Genomic DNA, 22,105 nt, shown 5'->3' with positions numbered 1-22,105 from the left:
TAATCTAACGCTGATCTTTTAAGAAAAGTTCCTTAAGTTTAAGTCTTTAAATAAAAGGCTACTAAACTCAAAAGTTTAATGGTTTTAGAGTGTGCATCCCTGAATTAGCAGTATATTGTTTTGTTTTGTTTGTAATGTATTTTACTTGGACTTGCTGTTAATCAAGAGCTCTTTCTTCCTCTGTTTTTCATTCTTTCTATTCATTCTTCCTACCCACTTGGAATGATACAGGTAGGGATAAAGGATCTGTCTGGGACCAGTTAGAGGATGCTGCAATGGAAACCTTCTCTATGAGTAATAATCTCATCTTTCCACTTGTCTGTGTGTTTGCCATGATTTGTGTTTGTGTGAAATATTCGTCGCTTCCAAAAGTGTTTAACAGTATATGGAAGAAAGTATATCTCTTACAGAACAGGGATGAGAGATTCTTTTGTATAAATTTTTCAAAAGATTATGTCATGAATTAGAGCAGTGTGTTTTGTCTTTAATTTTACACTTTTCCTCTGTTGTGATTTTGTTTGTGATTTAAAAGTTATTCCTTTTTTTTTTTTTTTTTTTTTTCTTTTTTAATATGGATTGTTTGTTGGCTTGTCACATTTTCAAAATATGGGGAAAAAAAAAAAAAGAAAAAGGGAAATTGCCTGGAATAAACACTCAAATTTTGTCTGTTCTAGGCAAAGAACGCTCAACACTGTGGGACCAGATGCAGTTTTGGGAAGATGCCTTTTTGGATGCTGTGATGTTAGAGAGAGAAGGAATGGGGATGGATCAAGGACCGCAGGAGATGATTGACAGGTAAAGTTCTTAGCGGCCTTCTTTTCTTTCTCATTTCATCCGGGGCTGACAAAGTAGAAATAATATTGTTTTAGTTCTGTAGCATGTGTTATTTTGTCACTTTGTAAACTTTGGTGCTGTTACTGACTATCCCAAAATGAGCCTTTTGTCTCTGTGCTGGTCAGCATCTCCTTCTACTGAAATACTATCTTCAACTGTCACATGTCTCTCTTAGCACTCATGATATCTTTTGGGAAAGAAGTAATGGTAAATCTGATCACACTGTGGAATAGGCTCAACTGGTAATAAAGCAAAGGATTTCTTTGTTCAGACAAATGTATTCTGGAACAAAGGGATATACCAGTGTTTTGGAAGAAGTTAAATATCTTCAGAAAGTGCATTTTCAACTTTCCCATAAGACAAAATTGTAAATAGGTGTTTTTACAGTTTGTACTACAAATAAACAAAAATCTGGAAAACACCACAGTGAGAAAACAACTCTTTAGAAACATGTGTGACTACTTAATGCTACTTCTAAGCTGTCTTTATTGCCTACTGTTATTTTTCTCAGCCATGCTGAAGTCTGATCATTCTCTTTTCTTTGTACCACCTGTGTCTGTGCCATCTATAGCCATGCTATCATGTAGAATTAGCTCTTAGCTGAAGTAGCCAGAAGTAGTCAGTGGGTTTCTATTTACTGGAAAAATAAGCAGTTTGAAATCTGTCTGCTCAACTGGAATAAGAGATGATCTGCACACTTCTATCTTGAGTTAAATGGAGCTGCATAGCAGAAGCAAAGCTCTAAAGAGGACAACTCTTGTACTGATTTATATGTTCCTCTTCTAGCAATTGTCGTGAAGCTGCAACTGTGGAAGACCAGTGGGCTGCTGAGAACTTTCCCACTGAGCATAGTCTAGTTGCTTGAACTAAATAATGAATGAATGCTTAATAGATGAATGCATCATTGTACTGGAAAACGTCCATTCAGCTTAGTGTCTTTGAAGATTTTGTTTGCCATACACTTTTTATAAGTATCATTCTGTCCCCTGCCAGTGCTGTAGTGAATTGGATGAAAAATGCTCTACTTCACAACTAACTATTCTTGCAGGTATCTTTCCCTGGGAGAACATGATCGAAAGCGTTTGGAGGATGATGAGGACCGCTTGTTGGCTACGCTGCTGCATAATATGATCGCTTATATGCTTATGATAAAGGTGAGTGGTTGTTGTTTTTTAATAGATCACTGCTCATATCAAACCAATGTATTCTGGTGGTGGTGTCTTGAAACCAATATAGTAACATAATGTTGAAATATCTGATCTTAATGAGGAAATTGTTTTAGAACCTGGAGGTCTTTTGAGGTTTGTTGTCTTAGTTTAAGCAGTCCTATGCTATAGGTATGCATATACATTGCAATGTAAGCTATGAAATATTTAGCTGTGCCAGCACCTCTAGAGGACATTCTTACTCTTGGAAATATGAGTTACAAGTTAGGTAGAGAGCATCTTTAGTCTGGTTTCCTAATAGCTGCAAATTCCAGTTCATTTTGGGGAAGACAGAGTTGAAAGGAAAATATGGAAAGATTATGAATATGCATATCAGTAGCTCAATGTGAAACTTGCAGTTACTTTACGAAATCCTTTTTCATTCAGTGGGCTGTCTTATATGTTCTTAAGACTGTAGGTGGTTACTAATAACTTTCTTTTAATCTAAATTATTTCTGAAATAATGCAAATTTTCCATTGAAAGTTACTGGAAAATCAATCTTATAAAACTTCTGTCTAGATGTAGACTTGCTTTTCCAGGACAATCCTGTAACAGTTTTGGTGCACTATTCTGCTAGTGCAACACCTTGAGAATCAGACTGGGTATACATAAGTGGTAGTTTGATAACTTTTTATGTTGTATATGAGGAAGTGAAGTATCACTCCATAGTAGTGAAAAGATTAGGAATGTCTGATATCCAACCAGAGGAGAAGTTGCTTCATGTAATTTTTTGGAGGGGAAAGTGGGGAAAGAAACAAGGATTGATTGATTGATTTTTTTTTTTTTTTTTTTTTCTGATAGAATATGAAGATAAGCTTTAAGGTGGAATTTGAGTATACTTGGAATGATTTTATTTCAGAAGAATGCTGAGATTTGGCTATTAGGACATGCATGCTTGTGATACTTTCAGTAGCAGTAATAATAACCAGTTACTTTGATCAGTGGATGCAGATGGGGAGAGTGAATAAAGTTGATAAGTGGCAATGTGGAGAAATTGGAAATTTTGATCTCAGTAGTGGGAAGTAGGGTGTAATGAAATTGCTGCTTTGCTGTGCAAGAGTAGGCAGGAAATCTGTTGTATGTAGTGTCTCTTGTCCTATAGTTGGGAAAAGTGAAGTATGAGCAATTTTTTTGCTGGTACTGCCGGGCTAAGGAGGACCTAGCATGGCTGAACTGCAGATGGGTTGTTTTGCAGTGTTAGCAATGAAAACAAAAATATGTTGAATTCAGGAGGCAGAGGGAGTTGCCTGTGATTAGAGAAGAGTAACTAACTGTCTTTTTATATGTTTTTTCTAGGTGAATAAGAATGATATTAGGAAAAAGGTGCGTCGTCTGATGGGAAAATCACATATTGGATTGTTGCATAGCCAGCAGTTAAATGACATTCTAGACAAGCTTGCTAACCTGGTAGGTGAAACCATGATGAATGATGCATCTGTGGGAGCTTCAGTAGAGGGAGGAAAAAACAATTCAAAATGCTATAAATGCTCAGCTGCAACACTACGAAAAAAATATTAGAAATCATTATATCAGATTATTAAATACTGCCTTCATATGAATGGTATAAAGACCATAGTTAGTTGTATGACCCTGCTTATAATATTATGTAGTCAGCCATCGGAACTGCAGTACAAATAGGTATAAATGTGAGATTTTGGCACTAGAGTTCTGTGCAACTTTGATGTTTTCCTAATATCACTATTGTTGGGAACCTTTGTTCTTGCTAAGACTGTAGCTTGGTTTTATGCACTGAAAGGGCATTAAATTCTCCTATTGTTAACTGGGAAAAAAACAGATCATTTCACTACAATATTAATAGTTATAGGAAATAGACACCTCACTATCACATACTGAACATGATACCAGCTTGAATCTTGAATGTTGTTTTGTGCTGCAGTGACTTTCATAGTTGCTCTTTTTGAGGCTAAACTTACTGGAGTATCATGCCTAAGGCTTTGTCCAAAATTGCCTCTGCTCATTTATGTTAAAGATACATTTCTCTTGTTGAAAATGCTTCTAGTGTCACCTACTGGACACCTCTCAAGAAAGTTGTTTTCAAAGTTCATTAATGGTGCTATGTTATCTTACCTAGAATGGACGGGAGCTCCCTGTGAGACCCAGTGGCAGCCGCCACATCAAGAAGCAGACTTTTGTAGTCCATGCTGGAACAGACACTACAGGAGACATATTTTTCATGGAGGTAGGGAAAGGAACATACATATATTAATGCAAATAGTAGCATTCAGCAAATAGATGAGTTAGATGAGATTTCTAATACTAACATTTTGTGCCCTGAGGTGTGTGATGACTGCATTGTGCTGAGAAGCAACATTGGAACTGTGTATGAACGTTGGTGGTATGAGAAACTCATCAACATGACTTACTGCCCCAAAACAAAAGTTCTGTGTCTGTGGCGGAGGAATGGCCAGGAAACACAACTGAACAAGTTCTACACAAAGAAGGTACACATTTTATTTAATGCAGACAAGACAGTGCAAAACAAATATGTTGTATTGGTGTGTCGTGTATTTAAATGAAATAATAGCATTCTCTATTCAGTACTCTTTACTGAACTGCAATGGCTGCTTAACGCTGACTGAAGGTAACATTTTGCCTTGTCATCTTCCTGGAGGCAGTAGTACAGCAGGATGTAATTAAAAATGATGTGTAGCTTTTACTTGTTTTTTTTTATTTGAAGAACTAAGAGTAATATGCGATTGGACTGTGCTATGTGAAGGAAAGGATTTCAGTTAATATGTGTTGAATGGTCGTGGAGACTTAGTAATATGTCAAAAATAGTGTGTGGGATTCATGGGTAAGAGCTAAATAAAGTTGTATCTTCCAATTGAGTTAATTGTGCTATTTTAAATCTAAAACTTGATCAAATAGATTTATTTTTTTTTTTCATTGGCCCATGTTTGGTTTTGCTGATTTCATATATGTCTTTCTCCACTATTTGGAAAGCCCTTTTCTTCTCCTTATGATTAATTACATGTATAAAGAAATATCTTAAACCTACTAGGAGAACTCCAATAGCTCTTAAACTCCATTAACTCTTACACAATGATCAGCAAACAAAAGGTAAAGATTTGTAACTGCAAATAACATATTGAAAGGCTACTATTTTTGAAGTGTAAAGTGTTTAGATTTCTGCTTCAAACAATTAATTTTGCATAGACCAAGTCATTGTAACTCAGGTGTGAGTACCGAGGGAAGGAATACAAGAGAGTGTGCTAAGGAAGTTACTTAGAAAGTCAACTGTATGTAGTTGGGGCCCTGGGTAGAAACCCGGGCAATTTATGATTCTGTGAAATTTCTCTTAAAATTTACTCTGAGATTACAATTTACCTATTACGTTATATTAGAGAAGAGAATTGGAGGAAGATTGTTTGAGGAATATAGCATAAGGAAATGAAGATAATTAACAAAAAGATAAACTATATGAGCATGACCAGCAACATTGTTTTCTGAACGTTGAGAAGGAGGGAGAGGGATTATAATGTTGTTTTGAAACTTCTACGCTAGGAAACTGAGTAAACATCATTCTCATGAGTAATCTAATGCACCCAGTGGGAGACTTGTTCCTTAGCTCATGCTGTTTAGATGCAAAATATTTATTTTTCAAGTTGATAGAGAAATTACAAAATTATAAATACCATACAGTAAGTAATCTTTGGTTTGGTAAGTAATCTGTGGTTAATCTTTAATAGCCTTTTGCTATTTGCGCCACATTGCCACATGGAGTTTGCTTATGTTTGTTTTTTGTTTTGTTTTGTTATTTTAATAATCTTGCTATTCACTTCCCCTGTAATATGAGAAAATAACATTATTTTACTCTTCTTATATGGTAGTGTCGGGAATTATACTACTGTGTAAAAGACAGCATGGAACGAGCAGCAGCAAGACAGCAAAGCATTAAACCAGGTACAAGATTTGCTTGTTGGGAATATTTATTGTTTCATCTGTAATCATCCAGGCTTTTTTATTAGTTTATTTAAACATCATGTCCTGTAAGTTGGAAACCAGAAGGTAACTTTGCACAGCCGTGTGTACACAGCAGATTTAATATTATTCTTAGCCTTCTATTATTCTTGCCCCTATATACCTCATTCTAGACCCAAGCAAAAGCAAAACACCTGTTTAAAGAAGAGTCCACATGTAAGGAGGACTAACTACCAGCAAAATCGTAACTTGAAAATACTATGAAGCTGCAACTTTGTTTTCTCTTCACAGCTATTTGACTTTTATTTCTGATTGGGGTGTACAACTGTATCCACTTTGTGTTGAGAATTGAGTCTAACAGTATATTCATATGTCTCTGTCAATCTACAGTGGTGAATTTGTTGCTTTCTGCAGGCTTCCGAAGCACAAGTCTTTACTATTATTGGAAAGTATTGTTCTTGTGCAAATCAAATAGTGGTTAGTCCAGTGTCCTTACTAATGTAACTTATCCCCTGTAGACATTGTTCTTGGTTTAGTATCACTGTGTGAGACAGAATAATATAATTATAATTGGCGTAAATTCCTTTCCTTTTCCTGTTGAGTCAAAAAGTCTAGAAAAGGGGATTTGTAATTTTGGGGAGTTGAGTTCTGAGATGGGCAACTTTTTGTTTTTCTTACCTCCCAGAGAGGCGTAAGTGCTGTGTCTGTATGGGTAACAATCATGGAGGTGAATTAATTTTTACATTCTTAAGACCCTTGCATCTCTTGTGCTGGAGTCACTTTGCAGATTCAGGCAAAGTGGGTTGCTATGGGTTTTCAAGTATGATGTTTTTTGTTGCGAGTGTTCCTTTTTTGCAAGCAGATGCTAGATCTAGAAGCTGTGCTTTGAGGTACAAGCAAATTTCATGGTATATCTTAATGCCATAGCTGAGGGATCTATGCTTTATATTCATAACTGACATCAGCATGACTGAAAAAGTTACTTGCATTTAAATTCAGCATCCTAAGGATTCAACATTCAGCTTAGCTGTTGTAGCTTGTAGAAAACATGAATTTCCTCCTAATATTAGTCCAGTTTAATCTGAGCAGGAAGAGGATGGGCTGGATTTTCACTGAGGGTGCAGGAGGTAAAAGTATATTTGAAAACTATTCTAAGAATTGGGCAACAATGCAGTATTAAAAATGTATTGAAAGCCTTTCCTCATTTTGGTGGTTCTGCATTAGTGATGTTTAAAGAAAAAAAAAAAAAAAGAGAAATTTTCTAGCTGAAGTGAATGATGCAAAGGAAACTAGAAATGCTTAAAAATGCCTAGATGAAAATAGATGAAAATCTGTTTATGTCTTCTGTTGATTTGTCAAAGCAACCACAATTTTTTGATTGCTTAAAATACAAGATAATGCCATCAAAAACCACCAAGGTCAAAACTTCGAAGCCTAGTTTGTGCTTGCTTATGTTTTTGTACTGAAGAGTTATACTGTCTTCAGTATTATGTGATTGCATTGTTCTCCTATCCCTTTTTTTTTTTTTTTTTTTTTTTTTTTTAACCATGCCATGTTTTACCAGGCATTTAATAAAAATAAACAAAAAACCCCCAACAATATGAAACACAAGAAATATAGGCTGAGCTGACCACAGGTGTCCTTTGCATGTAAGAAGGCTGAAATTTTTTGGTACTCAAAGATCCACTGGTGTTCTGATGTCTGTTGTTTGTGGATTCTACTGAAATGCTGTGTGCATCAGATTAAAATTTGTTTTTACTGTTATGCATTTTCCATATGTCTCAATTGACTGCTTTTGTTTCTGTTTATTCTCTTCACCCTCCCTTTTTTTTTTCCTTTAACATATCACAGGTCCTGAGTTGGGTGGTGAGTTTCCTGTGCAGGATATGAAAACTGGCGAAGGAGGTCTTCTGCAGGTGACACTGGAAGGAATTAACCTGAAATTTATGCACAGTCAGGTATGGGGGAGATCTGTAAGATGACAGTATGAGCATGAAGCTTTTTGCAGCTTACCTGCATCATCTGTGTTTCCTCTTCCCAAAGGTATTGCCAACAAAGGGCTAGTGCAAGGGGGGATGCATATAAATACATCTATTTATATAATATAAAAATACACTGAAACGAGATCCTCATGACAGCTGTAAAGAGCTGAAGGAAAAAAGCTAAAAGTTTAATGGAGGTTTCAGTTTCTGGTTGTTTGTGGACAAAATTGTCTAAATGCAAAACAAATGGTAGACAGGATCTTAAAGGATGGAAAAAATTCCAAAAATCATTTGGAATCTGCCATAAAGCATCACATTGTGATAATGTCCAGGTGGCATAAACTGTCAGCTTTATAGATAGTGTTTGAATATTGCAAGTGCAAAGGGCAACTTTCTGCATCATATGTATTCTGCCTTGTTTTAAAAAATGAAGAATTGTTTGTAGAATTCAGTATGAAAATAGAATGATAAAGTAACTCTTGCTGTAATTCACAAAAATGAGAATAACTTACCAAGTCTTTTCCATCTAACTTTTATGGGAATGGAGGAAACACAACTAGAATTGCCATTTCTCCCTTTCTGTGGATGTTGTTTCTGTTGCTTCCTTTGATTTTTGTTTTTTATTTTGCTTTGTGTTTTTTGTTTTGCATATGACATTAACTGCATGCTGTGCTAGACAGTAGAATCAACTTTCAGGAGAAGAGGTGAGAGAGAGAGAGAGAGAGAGAGAGAGAGAGTGAGTGTGTATGTGTGTAAAAAAAACAAAAACCAAAAGCTTCTGTCAGTCCTCCATGGAGTTATTTTTCCTCTCCTCCTGATTAGATATTTCTCCTCACATGAGCTTTATTTTTTGAATAAACATCAGTGTAGATCCCACTGGAAGTTCATGTGGATCTCAGACACACATGCTCAGAGTCTTTATTTAATACTTCTCCTGAAGTTGCAGCAGCACCATGTGACTCTTTGAGTTCATACGGGCCAGGGTGAGGATTAGAGTATTGTGAACCTCCTTGGGTTTTCTTTGTGTTTACCAGGTTAGAATGACTATAGCTGACTTGCTGTTAGTATTTCAAACGTGTTCTATATGACTTCTTTTTTTTCCTGCAAGGCTGGAATGACATTTTGAAGGAAACCTTAGAGAAACCTAGTGCTGATTCTTACTGTAGGACTGTGAGTCCAACATTGCTTGTTGAATTTGGAATCACAGACACTGAGTCCTGTGTTACCTCCAGCACTCCTAGTGTAGTACATTTATCGTGTCCTTCCTGATGGAGAACGGTGTTCTGATTTCCTGTCAGAGATGAAAGCTAGTACATCTTTTCTGTAGGACGGTCTGTGCAAATGCAGGTCAGACCTTTGAAATATACCAACTGTTTTCCCCACCCTTAAAGTTATTCTTCCTCTTCCTCCTCTTTCTTATGAAGCTGCAATCAGATGAGTTCCTATTATTTGAAGTAGATTGATGCACAGTTCTGGAAAATGCACTTGTTAATTCAATATGTTGAACTCCTGAGTCTATTAGATTTACAGTGTTAACTAGCAAGGGAATTGAGTACCTAAGTAGACCTAGGACCTATCCTAGTTTTCTTCAGTCTCGAAACAAAGTGTCTGGGCAGACATCAGAAGTCTTCCATTTGTGGGCCTGTAAAGAACACGTAACTAGCAGTCATGTAAAACACTCCTCCTAGTGGTACCATGCAAAAATAGCCTTTCCAAATTTCATCATCAAGGATGTTTGCATTCTTATTCCAACACTCATCAAACAGACTGCTTTCTTAATAAAAGGTCTACTGTTTCAGATAAATTGTTCTTTTCATTTTTCATGTAAATAGTACGAATTCCTCCCTAAAGCAGTTGATTTCAGAATACATACATATATATATATATTTGTATATAAAAGTGTAAGCAAACCCAGGACTCTACAGATGTTTCACTTTGTTGACAACTGCCTTTTTCTATTTCTTAATCAGTTTGGATGGGAATACCAACTAACTAATCCTGTAGGACCTCGTCAGACACAGCTTCTTTTTCATCTTCCTTTTCTTATCCCACATCCAGGCTTCATGTTTGCCTGTCTTTTCAACAAGGCAACTTGGATAAAAGATTTCTGTTGCTGTGATTGAAGTCATAGAAATAGCCAGTCTTCCTATGTTTTAATTGATTTCTACTCGGTTTTTTTTTAAAAATAAAAAATAAAAAGGTCTCTGTTCTGACCTACCTGATAAGACTGAACACAGTGCTTCAGTGTCAGAATGCTGCTGCGTTTCCTGAAGCTATTTTTGAAGACTCGACTTGTAGCGCATGTACTTCGGTGCTGCCCCATTGCACAGGAGATGCCTAAGATACATGGTGGACCAACCTGTTTCTGATGCGTGATAGTTCACAAATTGTCTTCCCGTGCTGGCAGTGCACATAAGGTTAGGAAGAAAAACTGTTCAAGTTTGTCCATGCCTAGAGGATCAGAGGAAATCCTGCTGTAATAGGGAGGAGTTAAAATGTTCCTGTGATTTTGGAGGGCTATTCACAAAATTCTACGTTGAAATCTACAAATTTTGTCTAATATTGGGTCTCAGTAACTGTCCCAGTTATGAATTCATCTGCATGATAAATAAATGAAAGTTTAATACAATGCAGCAGGCACATGCCCACTTTCATTAGGATCCACAGTGAATGCCCTATCTTGAAGAAGGTGTTTCCCTAGGGTGAGTAGCTCATATTTCCTTTACACGCTTGTGTGTTTGCTGGCTGAGAGGAGAACATCTCTATCCCTTAATCAGTGTAGTGAGAGGATGTCTTTCAACTCTTGTGTTATGAAAATGGGTAACTTACTATAATTTTGACAAATTCTCATATAGTTCCTGACTTGTGGAAACACAGCTTTCTGTGTTATACACAGAACATGATGATCAGAAATAGTCAAGTCTACTGGACAAAACATCAGGCCTTTCTATTCAGTTTTTAAGTGTTGTGCTTTAGACTACAAGCAAAAAATTTTTACAGGGGATATTACAGAAAGAGGCAACTGAGTACAGTAGAGGGTTTTGATGTTGCCTGGTTTTGTCTGTTGCTATTCCTCAAAAAATAAAATATTTTAATCATCGAAATGTGGGTGAAAACATACAAAGAAAGATGTGATTAATTTTCCTTTCCTGAGTGCCTGAATGTAAGCAGATGCAAGCTTCGGATTTTCTGTTCAGGTAACTGGAAGTTTAGTTTTTGATGCTGATCAAAAAATATCTTGTGACTATTAGTTAGGTCTCTGGTTAAAACAACAACAGCAATTAAAAAAAACACAGTCTAGAAGATCAACCTGACTTGAGGTCACATTTACTGAACTCTGTTGATACATATTAGCTTGTTTCTTGAAGAAAAAGGTGGTTGTGATTCTCTTTGCTTTTTTGGGGGTAGCATAACATCTAGGGCTGTATAACTTTTTCTAGTGCTGAATTCAGAAGGGTCGCACATATTTCCTTTCCCTTCTCTCCAAGGCAGTGCAGTTTCTCTAGTATAAGATCCTAAGGTCATACTGCCAAAAGTACGTAGGAACTGAAAGTATGGATCCAGACTGTTGTAATACAGTACTGCAAGTGCATCTCTAAGGTACTGGAAATAGACTTACTGTGACTGTTAGGGTAATGGTGTTTCTCCTGCCTAGAAATGGAAGCATATTAGACACTGCTGTGTGGAATTTATTTATGGTACTTTCTATAGTTCTTTCATATGTTTGTGTCTTGACTGATCATTGTGGAGCTGTGCATATGCAAAGGGACTGTTTTATATCTTGAAATATATTGGCTATTGAACAAACTTAATATGCTTAGAGAACTTGTATATTTATGCAATCTTGTCATTTAGGCTCTAGACTGAAAAACCTCATTGTGTAGTTCAATTATTTTGTCTTTTGGGGTTTATGTTTGTAAAAATCAGTTAAAAGGTTTGTCTTCTAAGCGACTGCCCAGCTGACAGTGGCCATGTGTGAAATGAGCAAACAATAGAGAAGGGTCCCAAATGCTCCCATGCTGCTTAAAGCAGAAAACTGGTACTGAGAGGAGACAGTTTGAAGTGTAAGTATGCAGGTTATGTATTATAAGCAGTAATACAAAGTTAAATGGTGCAAGAATATCAGAGAGGAAGATGGCTAGTAGTTTGTCATTGGATTAAAAGTGACTGCCGGGTCGATCAGAAGAGTCAGTGTCAGGATGGGGGAAGTGTAGTGTCCCTTACCTGCCCTCTGTGCTGGAGGAGGACGCATGGAGGGGCAGAAACTGGGATGGATCAGAGGCTACAAATCGTGGCAAATTTGGGAGTCAGCTTTTTTCTTGTCCCCCTCTTCCGTTGTATTTCAGGTGTGTTGATATTCTTTTTGCAATAACTCATTTGAGTGCCTGAAGGGGTAGCAATGTTGGATATGTCAGAGTTACTAACTCCTTCGTTTCTCTTCCATGCTTTCTCCTCCTGCAAGGAGCGGAAGGTACTTCATCTTCTGCTGTCTTCGCTTCTTAGCACTTTTAAGTTATTTGTTGATTTCTAGCATTGTGGCCAGTTTGTCTTCTGAATATTTATTTCACCCTTTATTTATATGTTAAACTGTAAATGAACTGGTAGTGTATGCTTAAACACTTCAGGTTGTATCTGCTGTGGTGATGTTTTTGTTTTATTTTGGTTTTTAGATTTTAAGAGGAAAACTTACTAATTTTGTGTTATTTTTGCTCCTGTTTTTGTAGGTTTTCATAGAGCTGAATCACATTAAAAAGTGCAATACAGTGCGAGGAGTCTTTGTCCTGGAGGAATTTGGTAATTACATTATTTTGATATTAGGTCTGTATTCACATGGCAGTAACTCAAATTTCCAGACTCTAGATTCAGAATTGCACTGTAGTTTCAAAGATGGAAGGGAAATGTAGATTCCACTGAAAAGTTACCTAACAGAGAGATGAGAACTTCACATAAAAATTTGCACGTGCACTTCCATCATAGTGAGACTTGTGGCCTAGATGTTTCTCCTGTAGCAAACAAATCAGGTGTTCTGAGTTTCATGAAGCAGACAAAACATCAGGTAATCTTGGATGTGCATAGGAATCTTCTTTGGTATGTTTCTTTTTCTTCTGACTTATTTTTTTTTTAAGCAGGACTTGCAATTTATTTTTCTCAACACGCTGTGCTTTCACTGCTGAAAAGTTCTGCTAAATGTTTATTCTCCACTGTACATGGAGTTTAATTTTTTTCTGTGCAGCAGAAGGTCTTTTGTAAGATCGAGCATTATACTGTGGTTTTGGCTTTAGAGTATGACTGGTAAACTGTAGTCAAGCAACAGTTAAGGAAAATAGAGAATTTGTGCCATTTAGGCTATTAATTGCTATTACATATAATCTGCCTGTAGTCTAATTTGGAAAAGTTCTGGGTTTCTATTCAATGTTAGTCAGATTATACTGATAAATGAAAAAAAAAAGAATGGCTTTAGATGTGGCTCAATAGTGATACATATACTTCTCTTGACATAGTCCCCATACCTGTATTGTTTTATTCTTCCACCCATCTGCATGAGTCTTAAGTGTAGGTCTCAAAGTTTTACTAAAAAGATAAAATTTACAACATTGTTTTCTTGCTAAATCAGCATACTTTAGCTGCTAAATAATATTTGAATAAACAGCTCCCTTCACTGTTCTCTAGTGCTGTGAATAGAAGATTCTGACTGATGGATTCTCTCTAATAATTTAAAAGAAATTTAAGGAGAGTGCTAATATTGTCTTCATCATTAATAATGCATTCTCTCCTTCTGATGATAGAAAATTATAAGGTATTGAAGTGGTATAACCTTTCTGACACTTGGTTGCACACTGTTCACTGTAAATGAATCTCCCAGAAATTTGGGATGGCAAGTCATGGAAATTTTTTCTCCTTTCCTGAAAATGTTGTATGTAGCTCAAGTGATCAGATCATTGTATTTAACCCCTATTTAAAAAAAAAATAGTGTAAGTGATCAAAAGATGTCTGCATTGTATGGTTACATATTCTTTTTATATGTTTTCACCCTGATGGGCGTGATTCATTTTACTTCTGATAGAAGTTGCTTGAAGTTGTGAAACATTGATAGGCTTTACAAATATTAGAGTTCAGAAGCCATAAAATTAGCTCAAGCCATGGCTGCAGTTTTCTGAGAAAAATAATTGGATCAGAAATTATATTTGGGTCATTTTTTGAAGACTCTTAACTCAAAGTGTTTTCTTAATAGCTGATTTACATTGCACAAGATGACAGACAACATTTGACTTAATTATTCCAGTCAACTTCTGTTAATGATTCTGTAGTACAGCTTTTTGTCCCCAACTTATAACTATTAGGAAATGTTTTGTTCTTGTTTCACAGAAAATATTTATAATCAAGGAAAATCTAGAACTGTGATAAGAAACTTAAGGAAATGTAATTTTTGAAAGTAAGAGAAAATAAATTGTGAGTTGGATGCTGAAAGAAAAACTGAGAAATCATTTATAAAGTGAAAGCTACCCTCTTCCCAAAGTAGAGGTTGTTAACAACAGTCAGTTTAAATGGACCAAATGAGGTTTATAGTTTATCCATTCAGCTAATTAAGAAAAAAAAGAAAAGACAAAAGGTGTTGCACAGAAGCTAACCTCTCATTGATAAATGAGTGACTACCTCATATGCACTCTTTTACTTGTTAAAATATGACAAGATGTGTGAATCTGTCCTGTGGAGGAAAAATTAAATTTATTAAGAATGAATCGACGGTATTGACCATCAAGTTGCATGGGCTTCTTAAGAACGAAGCTGCAGAGATATGTTAAACATTTTGAGCCTTGCAATGAGATTCATGGTACAGAGAGTATCTTGAAGTAGTGCCTCCTCTTAGGAAGTTTGAGTGCAGTAAATGTGTACACTAGTCTGATGAGAAGCAGCTCGGTGCAGAGTTTGTTTATTTTATTCTGCCAAGTGTGATTGCTCTAACTGTAGCTATAACACAGCAGGAAATTAAAGGTCTGTTTGGTAACACCAGGTTTAAATATCAGCATGAAAGTTGCAATTGTAGAGCAGGGTACATGCAGAAGCTCAGGAATTGTTGCCCAAAAATGGAAACTGAGATTTGAAGTAGGTGAAAAAATGTAAGGCTCTTCCCCCTGGAATTTGAGTTACTGCTGTGTACTTGTGCTTTACTTGTGGCCCCTTCACCATGGCTGCTATGAAAACCTTCATTCTCCAGCAGGTAAAGTGATGTCCCCTGAACTTGTTCTATGGTAGTACCTTATTTTCATTCACAGAACCAAAGGCTGCAGAATGGTGCTTAATAATTCTTCATCCGCTTAGCTTAACAGCATCAGGAATAAGTCTTAATGTTAGAAGAAACGTGCTTGTTCTAATCTCTTAATTTGAGGCTTGGGTGGGGTGGTTTTTGGGTTTTTTTTGGTGTTTTTTTTTTTTGTGTTGTTCTTTTGTTTGCTTTCTGTATTTTACAGTGATAGCGCTTTGACTTCTGTGGGTACAAATCTAGACCTGCTTTTTTTGTTCTTCCTAACTCAGTCCTCTCAGGAGAATTTTCCCTACTAATAGGACTGCAAAGGAGTACTGTACTTAAAGAAAAGGCAACTTACTGACTACAAAGTGAGGAGAGAGCACCTAAGCACTGTGCTGTTCCCTCTCTTATGATACAAGACTTTACACCTTCCCTTCTCTCCTTGTCTCATGGCACAAGGTCCTTACAGCTTTCCCTTCCTGCTTTTTGAAGAGTATATGAGCTGTTGTATGTTATCCAATGGGCAGTGAGACTTACACAACTGTATAAATCCTACCCTATTTGGCTGTGCAACAGCCTCACTCCCACCTTTACTCCCTGGTGACAAGGAGTTAATTTGGAACATCTGGTGCCAACGGGTAAGGTAGCTTGGATGCGCACCTCCTTCTCTTCCCAACTCTGATATTGCTGGGGCAGTGTAGCCTGGGTGTGCACATCCCTCATTTTTCAGTTGCTAATATAACAGCCATCTCTTCAAAAAAACAGAATTGAAATATCAACCAGAAATATTGCGTTAATTTTTAAAATCCAATTCTGAACTTTTCAGTATTTTTTTTTTTCCAGGAATGACAGTACCATGACATACTAGAATTGGTGGGCACTGGTTTGTTTCTGGAGAGTTTTCTCAAACCCAGTCTGCACTGCCTACTTTTGGCTCCTTAGAGCGTGATCTGTCTCCCTCTCCAATGTTTAGATGTGTCATATCATAAGTTAAAAAGATGACATCTGCATGGATAGATTTTGTTGTGGACTTTTCCTAATTACTCATACTGAATTCATCTGCCTCTTTCTTTTTTGTCACTAGTATTATGTGTAATAAAATACTTACCCTTCCCCTATGAATCTGGTATGGTTTGGTTTTGAATAATTTCTGTACTGCTGCTAAATATTTTTTTTTGTTGTGATACAGAAATTTCATGGCAAATTTCAGCTTTTCTGGAAGGGAAGTATCCAAAGTTGGTTTTGTTATTACACATTTTAAAATTACCATTTGTATGTTCTTAGTGTTGGTTTTGTTCTCTCCTGGTGATTTCCGATGGTATCTGTTCACAACAATATCTGTAGACCAAGTGTGAGGTCAGATGCACAGTTTGGATGCAGCACATACTGATGGTGATAGTTACAGCCTGCTTTTTTGTGCATTCTATAATGAAAGCAAAAGACAAATTACCTTAGCTATCTTATCTTCTTTCTTTCTGTTAGTTTGAGACAGTGCAAAGGAGCAACGTGATATTTTCTGGGTAATTTTTAGTCAGTGCACTAATCTTCTTTTTGTGTAAAATCTTCAGGAAATCAAATCAAGCCTGACATTCTAAGAATACATGGAATTGAAATCTGTGTTCTATTTTAAGACTATGTGTTCAAAAGCAAAGAACGTTTTCATTGACAATATCAAGTTAAAAATGAGCATGCGTGTCCTCAACAGAAGAAAAGAGAATTTTTAGCATTTCTCAAAATCTGGCTGTGAAATGGTCTTCCAGCTTAGAAAAATTTTCTCCATAATATCCTATTTGTTTGCTTTTTTTCCTGTATTTCACTGGCTTACTGACAGAGTGTCCAACAGTTCTTATGAGATCCGTTACTCAGCAGAGAAGGATTCAAACATCTAGGGAATAATGTCTTTGTGGATCAAATACTTAAAAATTCCTATGGAATTGGTCTGTGTTTTAGTATAATAGTCATTAAGCGCATTTTGTCATTAATTTTGCTGCCTAGCAGGAATAACTACTAGTAGAAAAGCCAGGATCTCTTAAGAACCATCAAATATCTATTACGGTTTTCCAAACATAAACAATAAAATATTTTTGCCAACCTGAGGAATTCATCATCAGTATTGTCAAGGACATGTATAATGTAAACAAAGAGAAGAAAGAGTACCTAGAAGTGAGGGATAGTGAGGAGCCCTGGTCCTGCACCTGCTGTCTGTGTGCATCCCTTTCCTTTCCTATGGGAACATTGTGCTGTTTCTTTCCCTTTTTCCTCTCGTTTTTTGAACTTTTTGTTTTGTCTCTTGCCCGTCCGGTTTTAGTTCCTGAAACTAAAGAAGTGGTGAGCCACAAGTACAAGACGCCAATGGTGAGTCAACTGTGATGCCTTCTGGTAGTTTTCTATAGAACAAACCTTTACATTTTCATGTGGTGAAGAGAATTGCATTGAGATTGCAGGATTTGCAGCGCTAACATTGCAGTGAAACACAAGGTGCTCTTTTGTTGTCTTCCCTTAGTTAAAACTCTTATAAAATTTGGTGATTTTTGTTTCTGTGTAACTAGAGGAACTTACGGATAATGCAGAATGTGTGATCTCTTTCATTAAGTAGATCAAACCAATCCAGCTAGCTTGTATCTATATCTTCAGCATAATATGCTATTGAAAGCATTAAACTGAAGACAGTGCAGGACACAATCCCCAATTCACAAAGCAGATGGAAAGGGAAACAAATTCCTGGTCTTGTTAGCTGAGTTTATGAAAAGTTCCCACCTCCTCACAAAAGCGAGCAGTGAGATGTAAGAGAATGGTCTAAGTATTGATTCTTTCTGTACAGTTGAGTTATTGCTGTGTTTTCAAGTTCAGTTCTGTATAAAATTTTGGAATTCAGACAGCTGATAATTTTACTTAGCACTTTTATGTGTATTTCAGTAATCAGGCTGATGTATCTTACAGACAGGAAATAGCTGCCAGTGATAATCATCATAAATGAATTGTTTTCAGCTCTTTTCTCTGAAGTACAGTTGCATACAGGTGGTAATTGCATGGAAGCTGATCATACTTCATAAAAAGGGAGAAGAATAACTTGATCTGAGAAATGTACTCTAAGAATGTTGTTTCTCAAACATGCAATTGAAGAAGCAGAAAGCTGTATCTTTTAACAGGGCAGCTTAATGGAAGTGAATGATAATTTACAGGAGCATTGTAGTTTGTTTTGTAATACAAGAAAACATGTCATATTTGGACAGCGCTATCAGAAGAGTGGTTGGAATTTTGGGTTGTCCTGTATGGAGCCAGGAGTTGGACTCTGTGGTCAGAGAATCACAGAATCGTTTAGGTTGGAAGGAGCATTTAAAGGTCATCTAGTCCAGCTTCCCTGCAGTGAACATCTAAAGGGACATCTAAAGCTAGATCAGGTTGTTCTAGTTCACAATGAATTTACTGCTCCAAAGTGCTGAGGATCCTCAACTTACTATGGCCAAAGTGGTCAACAGCTATTCAGAGACATTTTATGTTTTGGTCCCTTCCAACTCAGGATATTCTCTATGATTATGCATGCCACCTTCACAAGGACAGTAAGTATAAACCTCACCATACAGGACAAGAACTCTGAAGAATAGCCAGTATTAGAACTAGGTTATAAACTGAATTTGTATTACCCTCACTGAGCTGTGCTGCCAGTCAAATGCTAGGCAAAGATTTTCCACTAAGTAATAGCAGACATAATCATTTAAAAGTATTATTTGTAAATCTGCTAATGGCACGTTAAAATCTCTGCACTAAGGTAGTGACAAAACTGCTTTGTTGCACATATATACATGTGAAATGTGCAGTGGTAGGTGTTGTTTATAGACATGTTAAATTATATCCATCTATATATATTAAAATATTTAGTTATTATTCACATATATTAAAACAAACAAACAAACAAAACAAAACATCAAAATCCAAAAAACTTTTGTTAGCCAGGAATAAGGATTACCAGTCTTGACCATAAAATGATCACCGTTGTGATAAGGGAGAATCCTACTATCTTGTTAGTCAAGGAGTAGTATTGGATGTTTGGTTTTACCATCATTTTAGCTATCTTTATCATTCCTGGCTAAAGCAAATATATGGAATATTTTTTTTCTAAAGCATTGGCTAACTTATTCTTAGTGTACTGTTCTTAAAAAAATATAAGAAATTATACTATCAAGCAACTAATGGTTTTATCTCAAAGGTTTTTTATTTGTTATATGGTTCATCCTCTCTATTTCAGTGAGAAAGTAGCATGGGACACTTCTTCCAGATTTTGTTTATAGCCAGAGCAGTCATTTCACAAAGAAAGGCATGCAACAAAATACAAAACATGCAGTGGATTTTGTAAAATGCTAAATCATCTGAATTTTGTTATCTCCCTTTCAAACTTCTTGTAGGCTCACGAGATCTGCTACTCCGTGCTGTGTCTCTTCTCTTATGTGGCTGCCATTCGTGGGAAAGAGGCAGAAAACAAAAGCAAACCACCTCGACCAGTTTCCAGTTGATCATGATATTGGGAAATACCTACCCTATGGCACACTGACGTGCAGTATTTCCATTTTTACTGCAGTTACTGGAGCTCACTTTCCTGTCTTCTCTGAGAACTTGGTTATTTATGTATGACCCTGCAAGTCTTTCCCCATAGAAAAATCTAAGACTTCATTGCTCAGTCTCCTTCTGAATTCATCTTTAGTGGAGTTTTTATATGGGCTGTTCATCAGACAGTTTTGAGCATCAGCATCCAGCTGTGAATGGCCTACTCTGGCCATTCCTTGGAATCTTTTTTTTTTTCTTTTTCTTAAGATGACTGATATGGCTTAAGTTCAGTTGGTTTTTGTTTCTAGTGGTATTTGTTCCAGACTTACCACTTTACAGCTGCAGACTTCTGCTTTCCAATTCTCTTGTGTGCAGTGAAAGCAGTCTGGTTCTGCACGTTGTTTAAATGTAATATTTTCTATTGTTTTCCTTCTGTGTTGTTCACTTTTACTCACCGTCATGGAGTTCTTGATATATACTTCTTCAAGCCCTTTTGGTAAAGATGATCAATTAAGCTACTATAGTCTTAAAATATCACATATGAAAATTATAGTTTGGTTATTAAGTTGGTCCATCTGTGGAGATGACTGCTTCTAAAGTGGAAAAAAGAAAGGAAATTTGAAAGTGACATATCATGAAAACCCCTGACATCCCTTAAATTGTGTGGATTTTAGATTGGAGTTTGAATAATGTTTGTAGGCATTCCAGCAGTGTAGTTGATAGCCGTTAATCGCAGGGTCCAGAAAATGAGAAAGGAAATGTGTAACTTGGAATTGTTATTGGCAGAAGCTCTTGTAATGTACCAATGTAATTCTGGATTTGTAACTGTACAAGACGTTTCTATAGTAACATGCAGAATGTGCTCAGAAGCTCAAAGGATTACTCTCTCCAAAACTTTTAATCTATTGCTTTTTTTCAGTCTATACTTTTGTATATTGAGGAATCTCTCAAATACTGTGTTAATGTGTAATGAAACTCCCTCAGTTAATACTATCCATTGCATTCCTTATTTTAAGTAGACTGAATATGAGTGTTTTTTGCATCCTGTTTTTGTTATTGAACTACACTTGTCTGGAAAGCTCTCAGGATGCTGGAAGGTGAGACTGTCTGGAGAAAAATAATACTTGTGAAATACCTGGAAAAATACTCTTGATGCAGACTGATGTATTGTATGTTTTAACATAGGATTCTGAGTAAATGAACCTGGAAATTATCCTGTTTTGGCTTGGTCAGGGATCTACTATTTTGAATGGAATATACTAGTAATGAGTGAGGAAAATATGTAAATATTATAGTACAATATCTATTTATAGAAACTGTACAGCTGTCTGAATGTGAAAATAAAAGTCATTCAACCAGTGAGTTGTTTTCATCCTGTGCTTTACCTTTTCTATTCGTGCATCTAACTGCTATTAGCTGTGATGTACAAAGTACAATGTACACGTACATGAAATAATGAGAAAGAGCAAAGTACAAATAGATAATTGCATTTCTTTCTACGTGAGAAATTGGACTGTAAATGCCCTTATGATGAGAATGCTCCCCTGTTCCCTTCTATAGAATGTTTGTTAAAGAGTAGTTGCAGAGGTTGCTCTTCAGGGACGAGTAAGAATCAGTAACAGTCTCTGCAAGTGGACTAGCACAGGGGTTCTGCTCCAAATGTGGTTTCAAAACTGAAGAAATTCTTGAAATGTACAAATTCATTCTTATACTTGACGATGTGTACTTGTACTTGGCAGGTGTTCTGGTAACTGAGAATATAGCATGTTCATCTGAAAGGCCATATTTCTGCTACTAAATACTCAGTGCCATTCTCTGAAGACCAAATACAGATCTGGAGGTCAGATTTAACGTTTTCTAAGAGAAAAAGTCTTTGAGAACAAGGTAAGGAAAAATCCCTTCCACCTTAGCTTCGTCACTCCTAAGCGTTGAAAGGTATGTAAACTTTTCTTTGGAGGAAAAAAATAATTACAGCAATTTGTGTGTGTTTTGACATGTCCTACTTCTTTTGATCTTTAGGTAAGAATTCCCTAAGCAGCAACAAGAACCTTCCAAAACCAAAGGGAAGACTAATTGAGAATAACTGGTAATGATAGTGTTAGAATACTTCAAAATAGCTAATCCTACCGGTCTTACCACTAGGAGGAGCCTGTGACTTACTGTTAAATTATGTTAAGATTACTTTTTTTTTTTTTTTTTTAATAAATGTGATTTAATTGAATGTGATATTTCCACGGCACTTAAACAAATAGTGAATACAGTCACAGAGACTCATGAACTTGTCTTAAAACTTAAGGTATTTGCTTTTCATGAACAAGTTTCTTTCTCTGCTATAATTCCTTATTCCTGGAAG

At 36.3% G+C, this 22,105-nt stretch overlaps 1 protein-coding gene across 32 annotated transcripts in view; it reads left to right on the top strand.

Annotated features, from left to right (window-relative positions):
• The window catches only part of MADD (MAP kinase activating death domain), a 69,823-nt gene extending 48,709 nt beyond the window's left edge, over positions 1–21,114 (top strand). For 14 of the 32 annotated variants that reach the window (XM_052694831.1, XM_052694830.1, XM_052694827.1 and 11 more), the window contains 11 exons: positions 232–294; positions 675–795; positions 1,883–1,988; positions 3,337–3,447; positions 4,133–4,240; positions 4,338–4,502; positions 5,892–5,964; positions 7,834–7,940; positions 12,689–12,758; positions 17,519–17,565; positions 19,614–21,114. In XM_052694831.1, coding sequence (XP_052550791.1) covers positions 232–294; positions 675–795; positions 1,883–1,988; positions 3,337–3,447; positions 4,133–4,240; positions 4,338–4,502; positions 5,892–5,964; positions 7,834–7,940; positions 12,689–12,758; positions 17,519–17,565; positions 19,614–19,721 — 1,079 coding nt within the window. In that variant the 3' untranslated portion in view covers positions 19,722–21,114. Of the gene's footprint in view, positions 1–231; positions 295–674; positions 796–1,882; positions 1,989–3,336; positions 3,448–4,132; positions 4,241–4,337; positions 4,503–5,891; positions 5,965–7,833; positions 7,941–12,688; positions 12,759–16,053; positions 17,566–19,613 lie in introns of all 32 variants that reach the window. The other 18 variants (XM_052694857.1, XM_052694855.1, XM_052694853.1 and 15 more) reach the window with 4 other exon arrangements.
• Positions 21,115–22,105: the final 991 nt, after the last annotated feature.

The sequence above is a fragment of the Tympanuchus pallidicinctus genome, unplaced genomic scaffold, assembly GCF_026119805.1.
Source record: "Tympanuchus pallidicinctus isolate F22 unplaced genomic scaffold, pur_lepc_1.0 scaffold3, whole genome shotgun sequence".
In the NCBI taxonomy this organism is placed as follows: Eukaryota; Metazoa; Chordata; class Aves; order Galliformes; family Phasianidae; genus Tympanuchus; species Tympanuchus pallidicinctus.
This window is presented reverse-complemented; position numbering and strand designations above follow the sequence as displayed.